Source organism: Mustela putorius, unplaced genomic scaffold (genome assembly GCF_011764305.1).
Source record: "Mustela putorius furo isolate JIRA1106 unplaced genomic scaffold, ASM1176430v1.1 tig00003845_pilon_pilon_pilon, whole genome shotgun sequence".
Taxonomy (NCBI): Eukaryota; Metazoa; Chordata; class Mammalia; order Carnivora; family Mustelidae; genus Mustela; species Mustela putorius.
This window is the reverse complement of record NW_025421998.1, coordinates 953,360-970,036: the sequence shown is the minus strand read 5'-3', so window position 1 is coordinate 970,036 and position 16,677 is coordinate 953,360. Positions and strand designations below refer to the sequence as shown.

At 43.0% G+C, this 16,677-nt stretch overlaps 1 protein-coding gene across 2 annotated transcripts in view; it reads right to left on the bottom strand.

The window, feature by feature from the left end:
* The window catches only part of POU6F2 (POU class 6 homeobox 2), a 366,003-nt gene that overhangs the window by 235,494 nt on the left and 113,832 nt on the right, over positions 1 to 16,677 (bottom strand). For both annotated transcript variants that reach the window (XM_045089526.1, XM_045089527.1), the window contains exons 3-4: positions 5,353 to 5,444; positions 2,080 to 2,308 (exon numbers count right to left, since the gene is read on the bottom strand). In XM_045089526.1, the coding sequence (XP_044945461.1) occupies positions 2,080 to 2,308; positions 5,353 to 5,444 (321 nt within the window). The remainder of the gene's footprint in view (positions 1 to 2,079; positions 2,309 to 5,352; positions 5,445 to 16,677) is intronic.

Genomic DNA, 16,677 nt, shown 5'->3' with positions numbered 1-16,677 from the left:
ATTTCAACAGTGAAAGTCGCATGTCCCCAGAAAAGCCCAAGTCCCCATCAAACCAGGATAGTTGGTTATTTCTCAAACTAGTGAGGTCTGGGTGGTCCAGAAATCATGTGGGAACATATGAAAGGAAGAGGAAGGCCCAACAGAACTGCATGGGAATTTATGTGGATCCTAACAGTGACTCGGGAACGGGGATTCATTCACAAGGTTATTAAAGAACAAAGTGTTGGAAGAGAGGCTTGAGTGTTAAGACTGATGAGGAAGGTTTCCTTAGAATAGGCTGCCTTGCAACCAGGAGGTGTTTTATTTTAATGACCTTACCATCTGCCTTCCAGCATCACTGGGATGACAAAGGGAGACATGTTTCCTTGTGTTTGTGCAGTAGACAAGAGCTTGACCATCAACTCCAATCAACGCACTTCTGAAGATGAGACCGTTAAGAAAATCATGTAAGAAGCACCAAGCAGTAAAGAGTCAGAACTCTTATTGAACCAACTCACTCAGGACACAAATCTTAGGATTTCTTTTTTGAAACCAAAAGTGCCCCAAAGAACCAAATTCCAAACTATAAGCACTCCAAAATTTGATATTTAAAGAAAAGAGAAAATCTTGATGGAAGTCCACGTTCCACATTAGTCCACAGTCACTAACTTTGAGCCCTTAAAATAACCAGGTAATAAAATCCTAAGAACACCAAACTATAATAAAAATACAACAAGCTTGATTTTTTTGGACTCTGACTTTGGCATCTACTTTAACCAAGCAAGATTAATTCATGACCTAGGAGCTCTGTGAGCTTATGTTTATTTATAATATTCAATATTCCCATAAGCACAGATGTTGCAAATGGAAGGTTGCATTTTGATAATGCCCATTTCTTCATTAAGATTTCATCATCCACCTGCATTAGAAAGCCTCTCCCTACACTTTGTTACTTCTGCTTTCACCTTGTTTATTCCTGCCTTATTTGCTTAATCTTGGGATCCTGGCTCCCAGGCACTCTCAAATTTTAAACAAGTAAAGTTTGTGCATTAGCGTGTCCTGCACATGCATGATTTATGAATGGCGGGCTTCTTGGCACAATTTAATGGTACGAGAGAGACTTCGTTTTAAACATTAAAGGGAAAGTCAAGAAGTGGCAACAATAGGAGGGATATTAGAACATACAGTGTGTAAAAAAGTTTAGGTTGAGAATTAACCAGTTCTTCTATGGTTCGTTTCTTAGTCTTTGGACTGATGACATTTGACCAACTACAAAAAGTGCTTTAAGTTGTTACTCTGATAACTTAATCCATTGAACTCACTCTGAAAAAAACTAAAAGCAAGCAAGCAGAAAAATTTCTTTCTAATTGCTAACATTCCTATCAATGGGGGAAACAAACACCTTTGAGCAGCCTCAAACGAATTCATTTTCTCTTTGTTAGGCATCCTAATCCTATCATATGCAGGCCATTTTTCACCATAAAATTCTTCCTTCAACAGAATCTTTTGTAAATCAGTCTATCAATCAGTGTTAGCAAATCTTTCCTAGAAAAGTGAAACCCTTTGTAAAACCAAAAGAAATATCCTTCCAGAGTTAAATGAGTCCAGCTCTTACTAAATGCCCACATAATATAAAGGTCCGATCTACAAGTCTGTTTTTCTCATTATAAAGTAGGATCCCAAATAATACATTTCTGTTTAATAATTAAAACTAAAAATACTTAGCAAGAGAACAATAATTAAGAATTCCAAATGCTACCTTGTATTGGAGATGTTCCAATCACTTCTCACACAAACAAATCTTTCTTTGCAGATGGCTACACTGAAGAAGTCACAAAATCATAATCTGGGTCCTCAAATAATAACACAATAATTTTACATCTAAGTTTCTGATGATTTGCAGGACTGACAAAGCTCAGGGCTTGAGCAAGCCAGGAATTCACACACAACTTGAAACTTTGCTTCCTACACAAGCCTTCCATCTCCCTTGATAATGGGGGCAGCTCTGAACCACATTCACCGGCCGAGGGCATGTGAGCACTGCAGAGTACAACGGGCAGCGGATAGAGCCCTACATGGCCCAAGGAGACAATGGGTTACCTTGTAGATTTTGCAATGGTAGAGTCATTATGCCTCCGGCTGCAGCGGCTGCTACCAGCCCTTGGATGTTGGTGAGATTCGCTGTAGGCAACGTGAGGACCAGTCCTTGCTGTCCTCCTAGCTGTCCGGCCATGTTGAAGGGGATGAGGATGGGCTGGTTGAGGGCCGGCGTGCCTCCCGGCATCACGCCAGCGACAGCCGAGGCTAACTGTTGTGCTGTCAGAAGTGGCTGCAAGGAAACAGATAATCCTAGCTCACTTTCCAGTAGAACCAAGACGTGGCCTTTCAGAGCATTTTCTTCTTAGGGTCTAGTTCTAAGCAGGGTCCAAAATTTCCTGAACAAGGAGTAAACACACATGCTCTGTTCCAGAACGAACCAGTAGGAAAAAAGAAAAATTGAAATCACATTTCATTTTCTTGGCAAATTTCATTTGGTTCGGATTTCTTTTGAGGAACTCGAATACATTTAAAAGTAAAATCTTACGTTTATGCATTATTCTTCTAATAAATTTCCGTTTGATCTTAACCTTACATATTTGAAATTCTTTGCTAATTTGTGCTTTCTTGTTCCAGAAAGAACTCATTGGCATCAGAGGGTTTTGTTTTATTTTGTTTTGGCTCAAAAGTAGCAATAAAATACTATTTTTTATTTATTAAGTTAGCAAAAGTGATGTAAAATAGTTACAACATGCTGGTAGGTCTCTAGTGTCACCATTATGTGGATTTAGGACGCACACACAGTTGTGAGCCTTTTGGAAAGCAATTTGGAAATCTATATCAAGAGCTGCAAAATATTCAGCCCCTCTTGACTCAGAATATACTCTTGGGATGTAGCCCGAAGATACCATTCTAAAAGACAAAAAACAAATGCATAAAAACATGCATTACATTTAAAAATATTTAAATGTTGAAAAATACTTTGTTACAGTACTAAACCCGACAAGATATTACACGGTCTTTAAAGTGGATCATTATGGCCGCCTCTTTAGAAAAACAGAAAATGTTTATAATACAACTGGATAATCATTCAACAGTGACAATGAGATCATTAAAATGGTAAAATTGTGTCTGTATACTAACAGTTCTGAAAAAAGCACAGGAAAACAAAAGTGTTGGCATTTGATGTGGATAAGTTGGAAAAGCTTTTGAATATGGCTTTGCTCAGTTCATACAAGATCAGAAACATGGGTTTGTGTCCACCGTTCATCCAATAGCCATTGCTCAAAGTGGAAAGGCAGGGCCGCCAGTGTGCACTGTGGGCACCAGGCGTATTTGAGACCGGACATGGGCTTTCCACCGGGATGGCCTAGGCAGTATTCCTGTGCTGAACAAGCCATGTGAATGGAAGGGTCATTGGTCTTACAGTCCTCTATCCGGGACCTTCACTGCTCTCTTTTGGGGACCACGTGACAGATAATGTCACATCCATTTTTCTTCTGGAGGAACGAAGACAAAACTCTCTTGGAGGGGTGGCAAGTAATTAAATATAGGCATAATACAAAGCCCAGTGAATTATAGGCAGGCACTATTCTAATATTGCCATGTGTGTATTAATGCAGTTGTACTACTGGTGAGATACAGAGGGATTAGTAATCTGCCCAGAACCCCATATCTGGTGGGCGTGGGAGGGTGGGGTCATGCCAAGGCAGGCTCCTCCAGAACCCATGGCTCACCCTTTTCTGGCCATGCCCTGTCATGCAAGGAAGTGATTCAGAGGAAGTAGGGCTGCTCTATTTGCAGAAGGAGGGGAGGAGGGCTGAACCCAACCTCTGGCTGCTGCCTACAGCCTCCCCTCATGGCTCCTTCTGGTGAGGCCTCTGCAGAAGCCCTGGGACACCAGATGCAGCCTGGTTTTAGACCATTCCATTCTCCACAGGCCTAGCCCCTATTTGCTAGAGTCTACTAAATTCACAAAAAGTAACTGCCTCTCTTTAGAAAAATAAATAAATAAATAAAGCTGCCCTAAAGCACAAAACCAACATATTTTCCAAGAGTAAATGTAAAAGTGATAAGCTCGTCCTCAGATCACTGATTTCCTATCACTGCCCACAGCAATATCATGATAAGAGGGGAGGCAAATGGCTGGTTCTCTCAGACCACGCAAGTCAGAGATTTGGGGGGTTGGTATGTAGTATTCTTTTTAATTGAATTCTTGGGGTGGATCAGGGCATGCATTCTCCAGCTTGTCAAGCTGCCAACCATGTCTCACTGTCTGGGTCTGTCACACACTTACTGACCCGGAGGCATGACTTTGTCACCCCTGGTATGTTCACACACATGCATGCACATACACACAATGTCACAAGCGTGGAATTTTTAGAAAAGGCATGCCAGGAGATTCCGGCTTCCAGGGGTCCCTGTGAACCTTCTCTGGGCTTCCATAGACAAGCAGACCCCTCCCCAGCCTTTCTGTCCTTGAGCACCAAGGCATCCATGCTCTGAGATGGACGTTAGGACCTGAGACCACAGGGAGACTTGGTGGCTACTGGAACACAAGGGAGAACCACTCCAAGCCCTACACGTGGGTTTCCAAATCTTGAAATGGTGAACCCTCAAAAGGCTGAAGGTGATTAATTTACAGTAACAATGACTGTAAAGGGGAGAGACGGGCTCCCATAGCTGCCTCTTCTCCCATAAAAGCAGGTGAACTCTGAAAGCTTCCCACTAAATGCCAGAGCTAAAACAACGGCCAAGAGCCCAGCTTTCATAATTGTGTTCTTCACCTCCATATAACCATACCAGGCTGCAAAAAACAAATATTGGACTTTAAAAAATAATGAATGTATTTCTTTATTAATGCAAGAGCTGTATGTGATGTACAGTATTGTCAAACCCAATAAGCTGAACTTGCATTAAAATTGCATTAACTTTTTTATATTAAATCACATCCTGTATTTCAAAAATGGTTCCAGTAAGGTTGAAATAACTTAATTTTCTTCACACCCCAGTCATTAAAGTTTTACTTTCTCGAAAACTGCATGGTAACCAACGGCACATTGGTAAGTAGGTTATAATAAGATGGAAAAAAAAAAAGTTTCCAAATGATTAAAACCAACATTGCCTTTAAAAAGAGAGGAGTTCTGCAAACACTTTTTTTTTCCTTGATGGCATTTAATAAATAATGCAGTCATATAGTTTCCCACACAAAAATTTATCACCATGTTTGCTCTGTTGGAGTTGATTGGATTTAACTCATTACTATTTATTCGGTTATTTATATGTTTAAACCATCCTAAATGCAGCCTAATGGAAAAGCAGTGGAGAGATACTGACCTGCGGCCCAACCGGGAAAGGGGGGTGGTTCTGACTGGCCTGGTGTTGGTCAGGAGTGCCTGGGTCTGATAGAGCCGGGTTTCCTCTGGCCCCTGGAATTCAAAAGAGAAGTGCTCCCTTTAATAGAAGATCCAGCCCGGGAACTGCCCATGACCCCATTTTCCTGTGATGTCACATAACATTAAGGTACAGATGACATGCCAGAGTGATTTATCAATAGCTCCAGTGCTCAAATCACTTGTCAACTGCATAAATTATGCTAATGGATATTCAGGATGGCCAGTCATTCCAGGAGGGAGAAGGCTGGGACCGGGGACGGGGGCGGGGGAAGTGACACCATCGTCAGTCGCACTAACAGGCTTGCATGATCCATCGGTTTGCACCGCTACCCCAATGCGCTGTGTGGGTGGGAAACCGCATCCTTTATGCACAGGTGGGCGATAGCTAATCTAATTTCCCAAAGCCAGAGAACACGAGATCTCAGACGTGACCAAGTACATCTGTACTATCCCTTAATATGACTGCAGAGCCTTGGAAGCCTTTTCTCTGTACCCATCGCAGATACCAACTCCTATGAATGTGTTTTCTTAGAGACGGCCTTTTCCAATTCACCTTAGGTGATACCCTGGACAGCATAGGGATGTCCTGAAGCCAGTTTCCTGGGCGCTAAATGAAACAGTAGGAATAACACCCTAACTCCAGGGATCCCCGCTGTGCTGTGTGTGGATCACAGCTTCCCGCTTGTGCCAGAATCCTGTTGGATGCCAAAGCACAAAGAATGAATTCCCACCAAAATGGCAAGTCTTTCACATCTTCTTCAAACAGAGTAGTTTCTCTGTGTGTGGCGGTGTGCTCTGTTTTCTGGACAGACGGGAGCAGGTAACATAGCGGCAGGAACCATAAACAGATGAATAGGTAAGCAAAAAATAAATAAATAGATCTGGCTGCCATTTTTGGGGGGCTTGACTCAGTAGCTTTTGTTTTCTTGGTGGCTGAAATCCAATTCCAAGCCACCCTTAACAAGATCCTCTTTCCTGATGTTTGTCCTATGAATAGCAAGTGGGAGACAATTCAAACCCTGTTTACTGGCAAGCCATGGACGGCGGAGAAAAAAAGATACGATTCTGTCACGCTTATAAATTTTAAAGAAGGTATTATTGGCTCATTTAAAACAAATTCTTCTATATATTCTCCAAAGGGACAGACTTATAAATAATGGAAATGTGGAAAAAAATATTTCAGCACATTAAGCTACAAATAAAATTGACTGCTACATATTATTCAATTGACTTCTATCTCCACTGCGATGTGTCAATCATAACAGCATTTTATAATAAGATTAAGCAATAAATGTGCAAAGCCATTATGCAGAAATCTGAAAATCTGATTAATTTGTAATATTTTTTGTGTGTAGAAAGTCAGGACTGGACATTGCTTAGGGAATACTTACAAGCATTCTATTGAAATTTCTAAATTGATTTGGAACAAACTAATAAAAACACAGACTTGCTGACATTTTATAAAGTGAATTCTGTCAAAATATGTTTGGCATTTTAATGATTGCTGTCATTTAATAACAAGGCTAAGATGACCCATCGTAAGACGCCAACAATTTCCTCATAATGTGCACGAGACCTTTCTTCTAAATTTTTTATAGGTGATGTACTCATTATGCTTGAGTAGTAGGGCACTTTAAATGGTGAACTTTGCTGGTTGAATCTCATATTTTCTGTTCTCATATAACCAAGTCCAACTTTGCCTTAAAATTCTCAGCAGGGCTTTGTGGACTTTTATAGAACAAACCCATGTCTCTGAGGGATGCTTTTGGTCACTTAGGCATATTCTGAAGTAGCTAAAAAACCACTTTTGTTTAGTTTTGAAGACACTTTAAAATTTTGGGGTGGCTTCCTCATTCCCACTGGGCATGGATTTTAACACCAGACTGCGGAAAGAAAGTTTTACGATACACAGAAAGAGAGAAAAATCCTTCTGCACCATTAAAACACATGTATGTCTTAATTTCAAAACTTTTCTATGCTATGACAGGCCCTCTGACCTCAATTTTTTTTCATGTGGACCAGGTCTGCTTTTGGACCTTATTCTTAATGATATACCATTGTAAGGGATAGGATCTGTCCCGAACAGGCACTGTATCAATGAGATGTTGTTTGTTGTTTCTTGTCCATAACTTTACACAGATTACATTTGCTTACAATTTATTCTTTGTTGCTGGAGGTCCTCCCCAGCACAGGGCAGCTTGTCTTGAGGCTGATCATTCTCAAAAACCATGTTCAGGGCAGTACAGGGCAATTCCACACAATTTCATGTGTAAAATGAAGTCTTTCACAGGCTTTAGAAGAGATTATGTATGCTCTCCTGCCAGGATCAAAAAGTAATATTTGTTCTTAATGCACATCTCCATTTTCCCCAAACACATGTATCATGCTTAACCTTGTAGGACCATAAACGGATCTGTCTGGTCGGAAGGCAACTCCCAATTCAGGGGCCTTCTCAGAGCCAGAGCTGGGGAACCAGCAGTCAGAATGAATAAAGGACGTTGGCTAAGGGTTTTCAAGAGATTTGAAGCAGCACGTAGCTGTGTGTTAGGGGAGACTCTGATATCACCTATTTCCCATGCCACAGACATGGAAACATGAACTTTAACAGGCTGGGCAAGTTCCTCTTGATCAGGATCCCAAGACACACAGTACTTCTCTGGAGATCAGGGATGCCCAGAGTGCTCTCCATGACCTGTTCTGAGTATAATAGGCTGCACTTATCAGGCAGCACCTGTGGGCTTTCGTGGAGCAGGGACAGTCTGCACTCTGCACACCCAGTCCCTAAGGCACACAGGGTATTTGCACTGATTGAAATCTTCACTTAGTGGAAATAGAGGTTTGGCTTTTAATTTGGGAGTGGTAGAATTCCCAGAAGACAGGCATTGACATCCACTTGACTATCTACTATTGTTTAGTATAAGCCAGGAAATACCTTTAAATGATTAGCTTATTGGTCGATTCTACCTCAATTCCAATTCAGAGACGAGAAGCAGTTTGATGTCCGGGTTAAAAGCAAGGGCTCTTTTAAACTTTAAGCTCTGCCTGGGTCTCAGTTTATGCCACTTAGCTAGGTATGTGAACCGGGGCTTGTTTTCCAACTTCTTCATGCATCAGCTTTCTCCTCTAAAAGTCCAGGATGATAATAATGCCTCCCTCATAGGGTTGCTGTTTATAAGGATTAAATGAGCACAGAGGTTTGTCAATTTCATGGGGCAGTGCATGTCTGTACTAATTCTGCTGACTACTATTATTTAACTCAATTTGTTTTTAATGTATTTAATATCATTTATTTTTCAAAAGATTTATTTATTTATTTATTTATTTATTTGAGAGAGAGAGATAAAGAACAGAGGGAGAGTAGAGGGAAAAGCAGACTCCCCGCTGAACAGGGTCCCCGATGCGGGGCTTGATTCTAAGACTCTGGGATCAGGACCTGAGCTGGAGGCAGATGCTTAACAGACTGAGCCACCCAAATGTCCCAATATTATTTAATTTTCCCATGACATTCGCCTTCCCCAAGTCAACTTAATACATACTCCTATCCCTATGTGTGTGGTCCATGTTCCCACCCATGCTGCCCTAACTGTGTATTCTATATCATTTGATGAAAGTATGACATTGAACCATAAGAGCCCACAAAGCTAGAGGTTTACATAGAACCCTTACTTCAGTCCATGGTAACGTGATCAGGAAATGCGACAAAATGATACTGGCAAACAGCTTCCGGATTCTCACAGACCAGGGCTTGGACCTGAGTTCCTGCCCAGGCCCGAGACCCAGAATCACTCGTGGAGCTTCTTGAACATAGAGATTCACATCACTCGTTGCCCACACGTGTGTTTTCTGAAACCCACCAATGACTGAGGACCCCAGAGGGGACAAGGGGTGTAGGTGCTGCCCACACGAATCCGGATCTGCTTTGTGTGGAGGACCCACACGTGAGGAGTCCATGATCAGCACATGGGGCACGATCTGGCACGGCCCTGTCGCCTTCCACGTGTCCGCACCCGGAACCACCTTCTGTCTGATCCCGGTTGACTTCTAGCTTCGCAAGGGGAAGAACCATCTCAAATATATCAATTTCGTAATCAGGATTTGTTCCCAGGGAATCAAGGACTAATTCGAGTGTGAAAATGGGTTTTAAAGGGATTATAAGATAAAATGCTCAGTAGCTACACAATAGGAGTCCATTCTCTATAGATACAGGGACCCCTAATGTGAGTCTGTTAAGGAAAGGATAGATCCTAAATGGTGAGACACTGGAACACTGAGGAGGAGTTACGCTCAGGTAAAACTTATTTTTAATTGTTGAGATGCCTGCTTGTCAGAGCATGGGTTTATTCCACACCATCTTTCTGGTGTTGATCTCACATCTGAAATCTGAAAAGCTGCCTACAGATCTCTCTGCTGTGGAGGGAATGGACGGTCTGCAGAAATGAGAGGGGGACACCCAGACTCTGTCCTTCTCCCAGACTCCTCTACTCCTCAAGTAGCCTGGCAAGTTCCACCCCCAGCCCAGCTCAAGTTGGGAGTTCCCTGAGCTACCACTCACTGTGTTCCTTATATCAGGTTCGTTTTCTTTTGCAAAATTTCCTCCTCCTTCTCCTCCTTCTACCTCTTCCTCCCCTCCCCCTCTCCTCTACTCTTCCTCCTCCCAACTTCCTCCTCCCTCTCGTTTTCCTCCTCCCTCTCCTCCTCCTCCTCTTCCCCTTCTTTTCCTCTTCCTCCTTCTCCTTCTTCTTCATACAATCTTTAACTAAGGCAAACCCAGGCTTGGCACCTCCCTGTTACTCTACAGGTAACAAAGGAATATATATTCTAGTAAAGGATTAAATGCTCCCAGCCATCCCTCTCCCCTTCCAGCCCTTTTGGGAGTTGACTTTTCTAAAAAAGTCATTTTAAGAAGCAAATATAACATCTTTAATCCTGAGAGGGTATACTCCTTTCTGGAGCCTTATCCTGTTCCCTTTGTGAAGAGACTACGAGGCCAATATAGACTGAGAAGGAACCAGAACTGCAAATACGGATAGCTTATCCGGAATAAGCCAGTTCCACCTTCTCCCCCGCGCTGGACATCCCTCCCACGGATACGTTTTTAAAACCTGTTTTTTTTCAGAGAGAAAGAGTTTGGGTTTCTGTCTTCTACACATTAGCATGGACATAATCATGTAAAGGTCGCAGGGATAGCGTAGCTTTTTCTGGTATTCGGACCTTCCTTACCCACTGTTAGCAGTTTTCACTGGCCAGCAAGCGGACGCAAAGGTTGCTTATTATAAGATGGACAGTTGAAGGCATTATTATTTCATGTTGGGTATGTGAACCCAGCTAAACAGGGCAGAAGCCCCCCTCAATTACACTCTGTTTTCTTTCAGTTTCTTCAAGATTCCTGAATGCCAAGGAGGGAGTGAGTGTGTCTATAAAAATCCTTTTCAAGCCTCTCCCATGGCTTGCTCCTGCTTTTGCCGGTTGGGATTTCTTTAGGATACAGGCCGCACATGAATTTATATACAGAACGCCGTCCAGACCCCTGGTAGAATTGGAGACTCTAGAGTAATAAGCTGCACTTAGAAATTAAACGTTTGTTCATTCACATAAGGGTTTGTGTGTTTTTGCATCCTGCTGAGAAGTACTTATAACTTTACTCATGGAAGCCTGGAGAACAGAGGTCTGATGACATTCATGTGATACATGGATTTCTTTATTCTAGCAGGTGACTTCCCTGGCCTTTGGTGGAGGGAAATCCAGTTTTCTCTGAGGGAGGGTCTAAGTCTTCAGTGGTCCTTAAGGCTGATATTTATTTAAAGGCTGCACGTATACATGAGAAGTCGAAGGGAGATTTGAGATATCTTGATAAAGTATAACAAGAAATCCTACAAATCCCTTATTTGGACTTGATTATCTTCAGGTGTTTTTGTAATATCTACCAGAATTATTTCAAAGTAGAAAATTCTGCTCTACCAGTGGGCTTAATCTATGCATGCTGGAGAATAAAGACATTTTTTTTCCCTTTCTCAGAATTTACTAAATCTCTCTCCAGTCTCCCTGCAACAGTTTTTTTTATCATTTGTTTTCATATCCATCTAATAAAAGCAGAGCTGAACTCCTGTGATATCTAGGCCAGTAAAGGTCTCCACTTCTGTAAATGCTTCCTTTAGGAAAATAGATGAAAAAATAGAGAGTCATCAAACCCATTTAAGCAAAATTCCATGACATACTATTGGCACAAAGGGAGTTTTGGGGTATGGATTATTCCTTGAGGACTTCTATCTCCACAAGAATAGGAGTTCTTCCAGGGCAAAGATTCTAACTCACCTTCGCATCTCCTGCAGGCCAGCTTTTCACCATGCATGTATGTAAATCCACAGGTATGCATGGGAAAATATGCATGCATGCCGGTGTATATGTATGCTTTAGTGAGTTGGGTTTTTTTTTTAAGATTTTATTTATTTATTTGAGAGAGAGAGCACAAGCAGGGGTAGCAGCAGGCAGAGAGAGAAACAGACTCCCCACTGAGCAGGGAGCCCACTGCAGGACACAATCCTGGGACTCTGGGATCATGCCCCGAGCCAAAGTCAGACGCTTAACTAACTGAGCCACCCAGGCACCCCAAGAGTTGGTATTCTTAAAATGATGGAGATTTGTATCAAAGTGAACTGAACACATCTAGACACAGATTTTAAACCACCTGAAAATGGTTTGTCTAATTTTTACAATGCCTTTTTAAATCAACACTATTTCTAACTCAAGGAAGAAGTCTTTGCTCTCCGCTGATTGATAGGACTCTGCCACAGCCCAGAGAGAAGACGGTCGAGTGTCCCCTGTGCTTTTAGGCTATGTATGGAGTCTCCTCCTTCCATGCTTAACCCTACACCAGGCCCTGCTGACATAATTTATGGGGTTCGTTGCCAAATAAAACTGCAGGTCCCTTGTATGAGGCTGGGAAGTCCATCTCCTCTTTCCCGAGATTGCTGTTCCCCACATGCACCTGAATAGACCCACAGGTCTGCAACCTCCTTGCTGGGATGGGCTAAACACCTGAATCCAGGGTAGGTGGGGAGCCTCTGTTGAGTCATACACTGAGCAGATGACCCTCTGTGCACCGGACCTAGGCCCCCTGGAAAGGCAGGATGGAGAGAGTGACAGTCACAGCCAGGCTTCCAGAGGTCCTGGGGTGCCAGGGCTAGGGAGCAGGTCCCGGGGGAGGTGAGGAGACAGTGGCTAGACTGCCAGAGACTCTAAGCCCCCACCCACCCACTCACTCACTTTTGTTGTCCCATCAGTCTTGACTTAGAAGACATAATTTCAAAGGTAAATTATTAAGAATGGCCAGACAGTGGTCTCAGAGCCCCGCTTTGTGAGGAGTCCCGGGTGCCCACAGCCGCTCCCAGGCCCATAGAGTGACCCCTGCCTTTGGCTCGCTGTCAACCACCACTGACAATTTTGGATTACTAGTTTTCTGTCGAGGGACTTCCTTATAAAGGGTCCTCAAATTTTGAAAGTTGCACCTGTACCCACATTGGGGAGTCATTTTTCCAAATCAATACAAATTTTGAAAATAATGTTTGCATCCACAAAAGAATTTAGATACGGTCTTTTTCCCCAACAAGAAACTGAACTCACAAATCATCAGCGCATCTATTAGACATCACTACCAATGACCACATAAACATTTGGTAGAAAATTAAGATAAAACATGGCTTTGTTTCCTATGACTCCTCAGTTACCTATCCCTAAATTGGGAGGACAAGGCATGCATCCAGCAAAAGGGAAATCATAGGAACATGTCACATATCTTCTCGAGTTGTAGACCTCACTTTTGAAAAGTGTGTTTTCACTAACAAAAAACAACAACAACAAAAAACCAAACTCGCACCCTTTCTCTTCTGACTAGCTGGCTTCTGGACCTTCACCAAGCTTGCTGACAAGGGGACATGATCTAAATACTCCAGGACAATATAATCGGCCTATTGTAAAAGTTCTCCCACATTAGCTATCGATGGTACAACGTGCAAGAATGCCTCAGAACTGACCTTAAATGTCCTTGAAGGAGGGCCAGAGCAGTTAATTAATCTGCTTTAAAAGCTTAGGTGAAAACACGCGCGTGTGTGTACATGTGTGCATCCACATGCGTGTACATGTGTGTTTCAGAATAGGAAGATGAGGCCAAAACCGGGGAAGCTGATCTACCTTCTCCCACATAACACCTGTGCTATAGTGCTGCGGCATTCCAGTGGTATGGGGTAGAGGTCATGGGAGCTCTTGTGATAGTGCATCCTCTAGCCTCATCTAGCAACATTCAGGTTTGTTTTTGAATATCTGCAAGCCTCTCTTGCAGCCCTACAGCAGTCTGTAGGGCTGCCCCACCAGAACTCTCAGTAGCAGATTTAGACTGTTTCAGTGTTCCGATGCTCTTCACTGAGCAGCCCCATGTAGATACCTGGAAACCCTAAGCCTGAAAGGGAGGGGGGATGTCAAACAGACATTGCTGTGTCATGGTAACGTAAGCCCCAAATCCTGGCTCACACCAAAGTGTCCTGGAAACCACAGTAGTGGATCATCCCTGCTCTGCTCCTCAGTGACCCTAGATGCCTTCCAGAGTCCTGAACTCAGCACCACCCTTCCGCTGCAAGGAGGCCAATGATACCATGTTCTGAACATGATTTAACCGTTAGTTACAATGGAATAAATCATTATTTCAATTGGAAAGGATAGCCTCTGGGTACATTTACTTCTGATAAAATACTCAGAATACAGGATCTCAGAGACGTCCTCCTACCCTGGTGCAGAAACTTGCGGTCCTCTATCTTCGGTGGGTGCATTTCTGACGCAAAGATCAGGTGGTTGGATTGTCACAGACCACGGACTGTCCCAGAGTCTGGTATGTCACAGATCAGTCAAATTAAAAGGGCATGCTAATAATCGTGTGGCTAGGAAGATCTTAGCGTTTAATTTTGCCAAGCAAAAATATCTTTAAAAACTGCCAGGAACAGGGGCGCCTGGGTGGCTCAGTGGGTTAAAGCCTCTGCCTTTGGCTCATGTCATGATCCCAGGGTCCTGGGATCGAGCCCCGCATAGGGCTCTCTGCTCAGCGGGAAGCCTGCTTCCCCCTCTCTCTCTGCCTGCCTCTCTGCCTACTTGTGATCTCTGTCTGTCAAATAAATAAATAAAATCTTTAAAAAAAAAAAAACAAAAAACCTGCCAGGAACTGTTGTTATCAAACAAAGGCATTTTAACGTTCCTCTCTTACCCAAAAAGATGTGTTTACATTTCTTTGTTTTTTTTTTAAATATTACACTTATTTGTTTGAGAGTTGAGAGAAGTTTGAGAGAAAGTGCACAAGTGGAGGGGAAAGGCAGTGGGAGAAGCAGAGGGAGAAGAAGGATCCCAGCTGAGCCGGGAGCCTGATGGGGGACTCAATCTCAGGACCCTGGAATCATGACCTGAGCCAAAGGCAGACACTTCACCCTGGGGCCCCATAGGTGTGTTTACATTTAAAAGACAATCCTTTAAATAGAAAAAATTAGACTAATGAAAAACTCTCTGTGTTGGGCTTTTTTTTCTTTTTTCCATTTTTCAATTAAACAGTGTCTGTTTAATGTTAGGAGACACTGGTGTGTCACAGAGCACTGGGGATCTTCTTGTTTGCATACTTCTTGTCTAAAGACTCAGTGTGCCTCTCCCTAGCACCCTCCAGAAACAGAATCTATCTGACAAACACTCTGAAAATATTTCTTCTTGAAATAACTAATCCCTCTTTTCCCCTCCATCCTTATTTTTAGAGACATCCGTATAATTTTCTTTATGTAAACTTCTATGTGCTAAATAATACACTGATTTCTTTGTATATATTATTTTATCAACCCTTACAATAACCCTGTAATGTAAGTTTATGACTGTTAACGTCCACTTTCACAGGAAACTAAACTTTATAGAGGTTAACTCACTATCACTCACATAATAACTAAATGACACCTTACCCCAGGCCATCTGATCAATGGAAAGCCCATGTCTTCATCAGCTTGACTATCTACTGCTCAAATACAAAACAGCTACCACTTACTGAATACCTACTGAAGGCCAGACACTTTGCTCAGTATTTTATGTACATTTTCTCATTTAATCTCCATGGAAGCCCCATGTTGTCAGGATTATCATTCCCATTACAGATGTGTAGCTGACAGATATGTAAGCTAAGTTTTAGACAAGCTAAGTAACTCATCTGTGGTCCCAGAGTTAATGAGTGATGGCTTCAGGATATGAACCCAGCTCTACTGGACGCCAAGGCTACACTAACCCATGCATCAAATGCAAATGTTTTAGGGAGACGGAACACAATTGATAGAGATGATGTTTTTCGGGTATTTTCCTAGTGGGACTTGGCTCTGGAGACCTCTAGGTTCCAGGTGTGGGAAAGAGGGTGATGGCAGACTAGAAACGGTGCACACATGATGGGAAGACAGCGAAGGGTGGGTCTCACCGTTCACAAGATTTTTCTGTGCCCCATTTTTTCCCAGAGAGACTGTGACCAATTCCTAAGAAATAAACACCCTTATCTTCCTTAAAATAGTGTCCATAATGAGCTAGCTCTATGACAGCTGCATTCTTAGGGTCTCCATTCTCAAGGCGTGATCTCTGGGCCAGTAGCAAAGGCGTCACCAGGGACCTTGTTGGAAACGCCCATCCGCAGGTCCCAGCCCATCCAGGCCGGAGATCCACTGAATCAGAATCCACATTGTGACAACATCCCCAGGTAATTCACACCCACAGTGAAGTGTGCAAAGTACTGGTTTTGAGTTTGAAAATAAGTCGTTCCTTCCCACCCACCCCTTTCCTTCTTGCTTTCTCCTGCCCTCATCCCTTCCCTGTTTCCCTTCTCCTTCCTTCCTTCACTTGCATGGCCTTTAAGCACAAATATACCTAAGACACCTAACTTTCACCAGGCGCTCGCAGGAGACTGTGGTATCCTATCTCACAGAAGCCAGGGCAGGGGCACATGGGGATGCAGAAGAACACATTCAAGAGGAGTACTCTGTCACAGTAATAACCTTCGACAAGTCCTCGCCCCCCGCAACCTGTGGGAGGACCCCCAGCAAAGAGGTTCGCAGCAGGAAGCGCGGGCCCCACATTCTTAAAGGGAGGCATATTTATCCTTTTAAAAACACAACAAAACTGATGCCAGATGCAGCCCCGTATTCTTGCTCTGTGATTTATGGCAATTTTCCTGACACTTTCTCCTTCCATATCCACATCTTCGCTTTCCCATTTG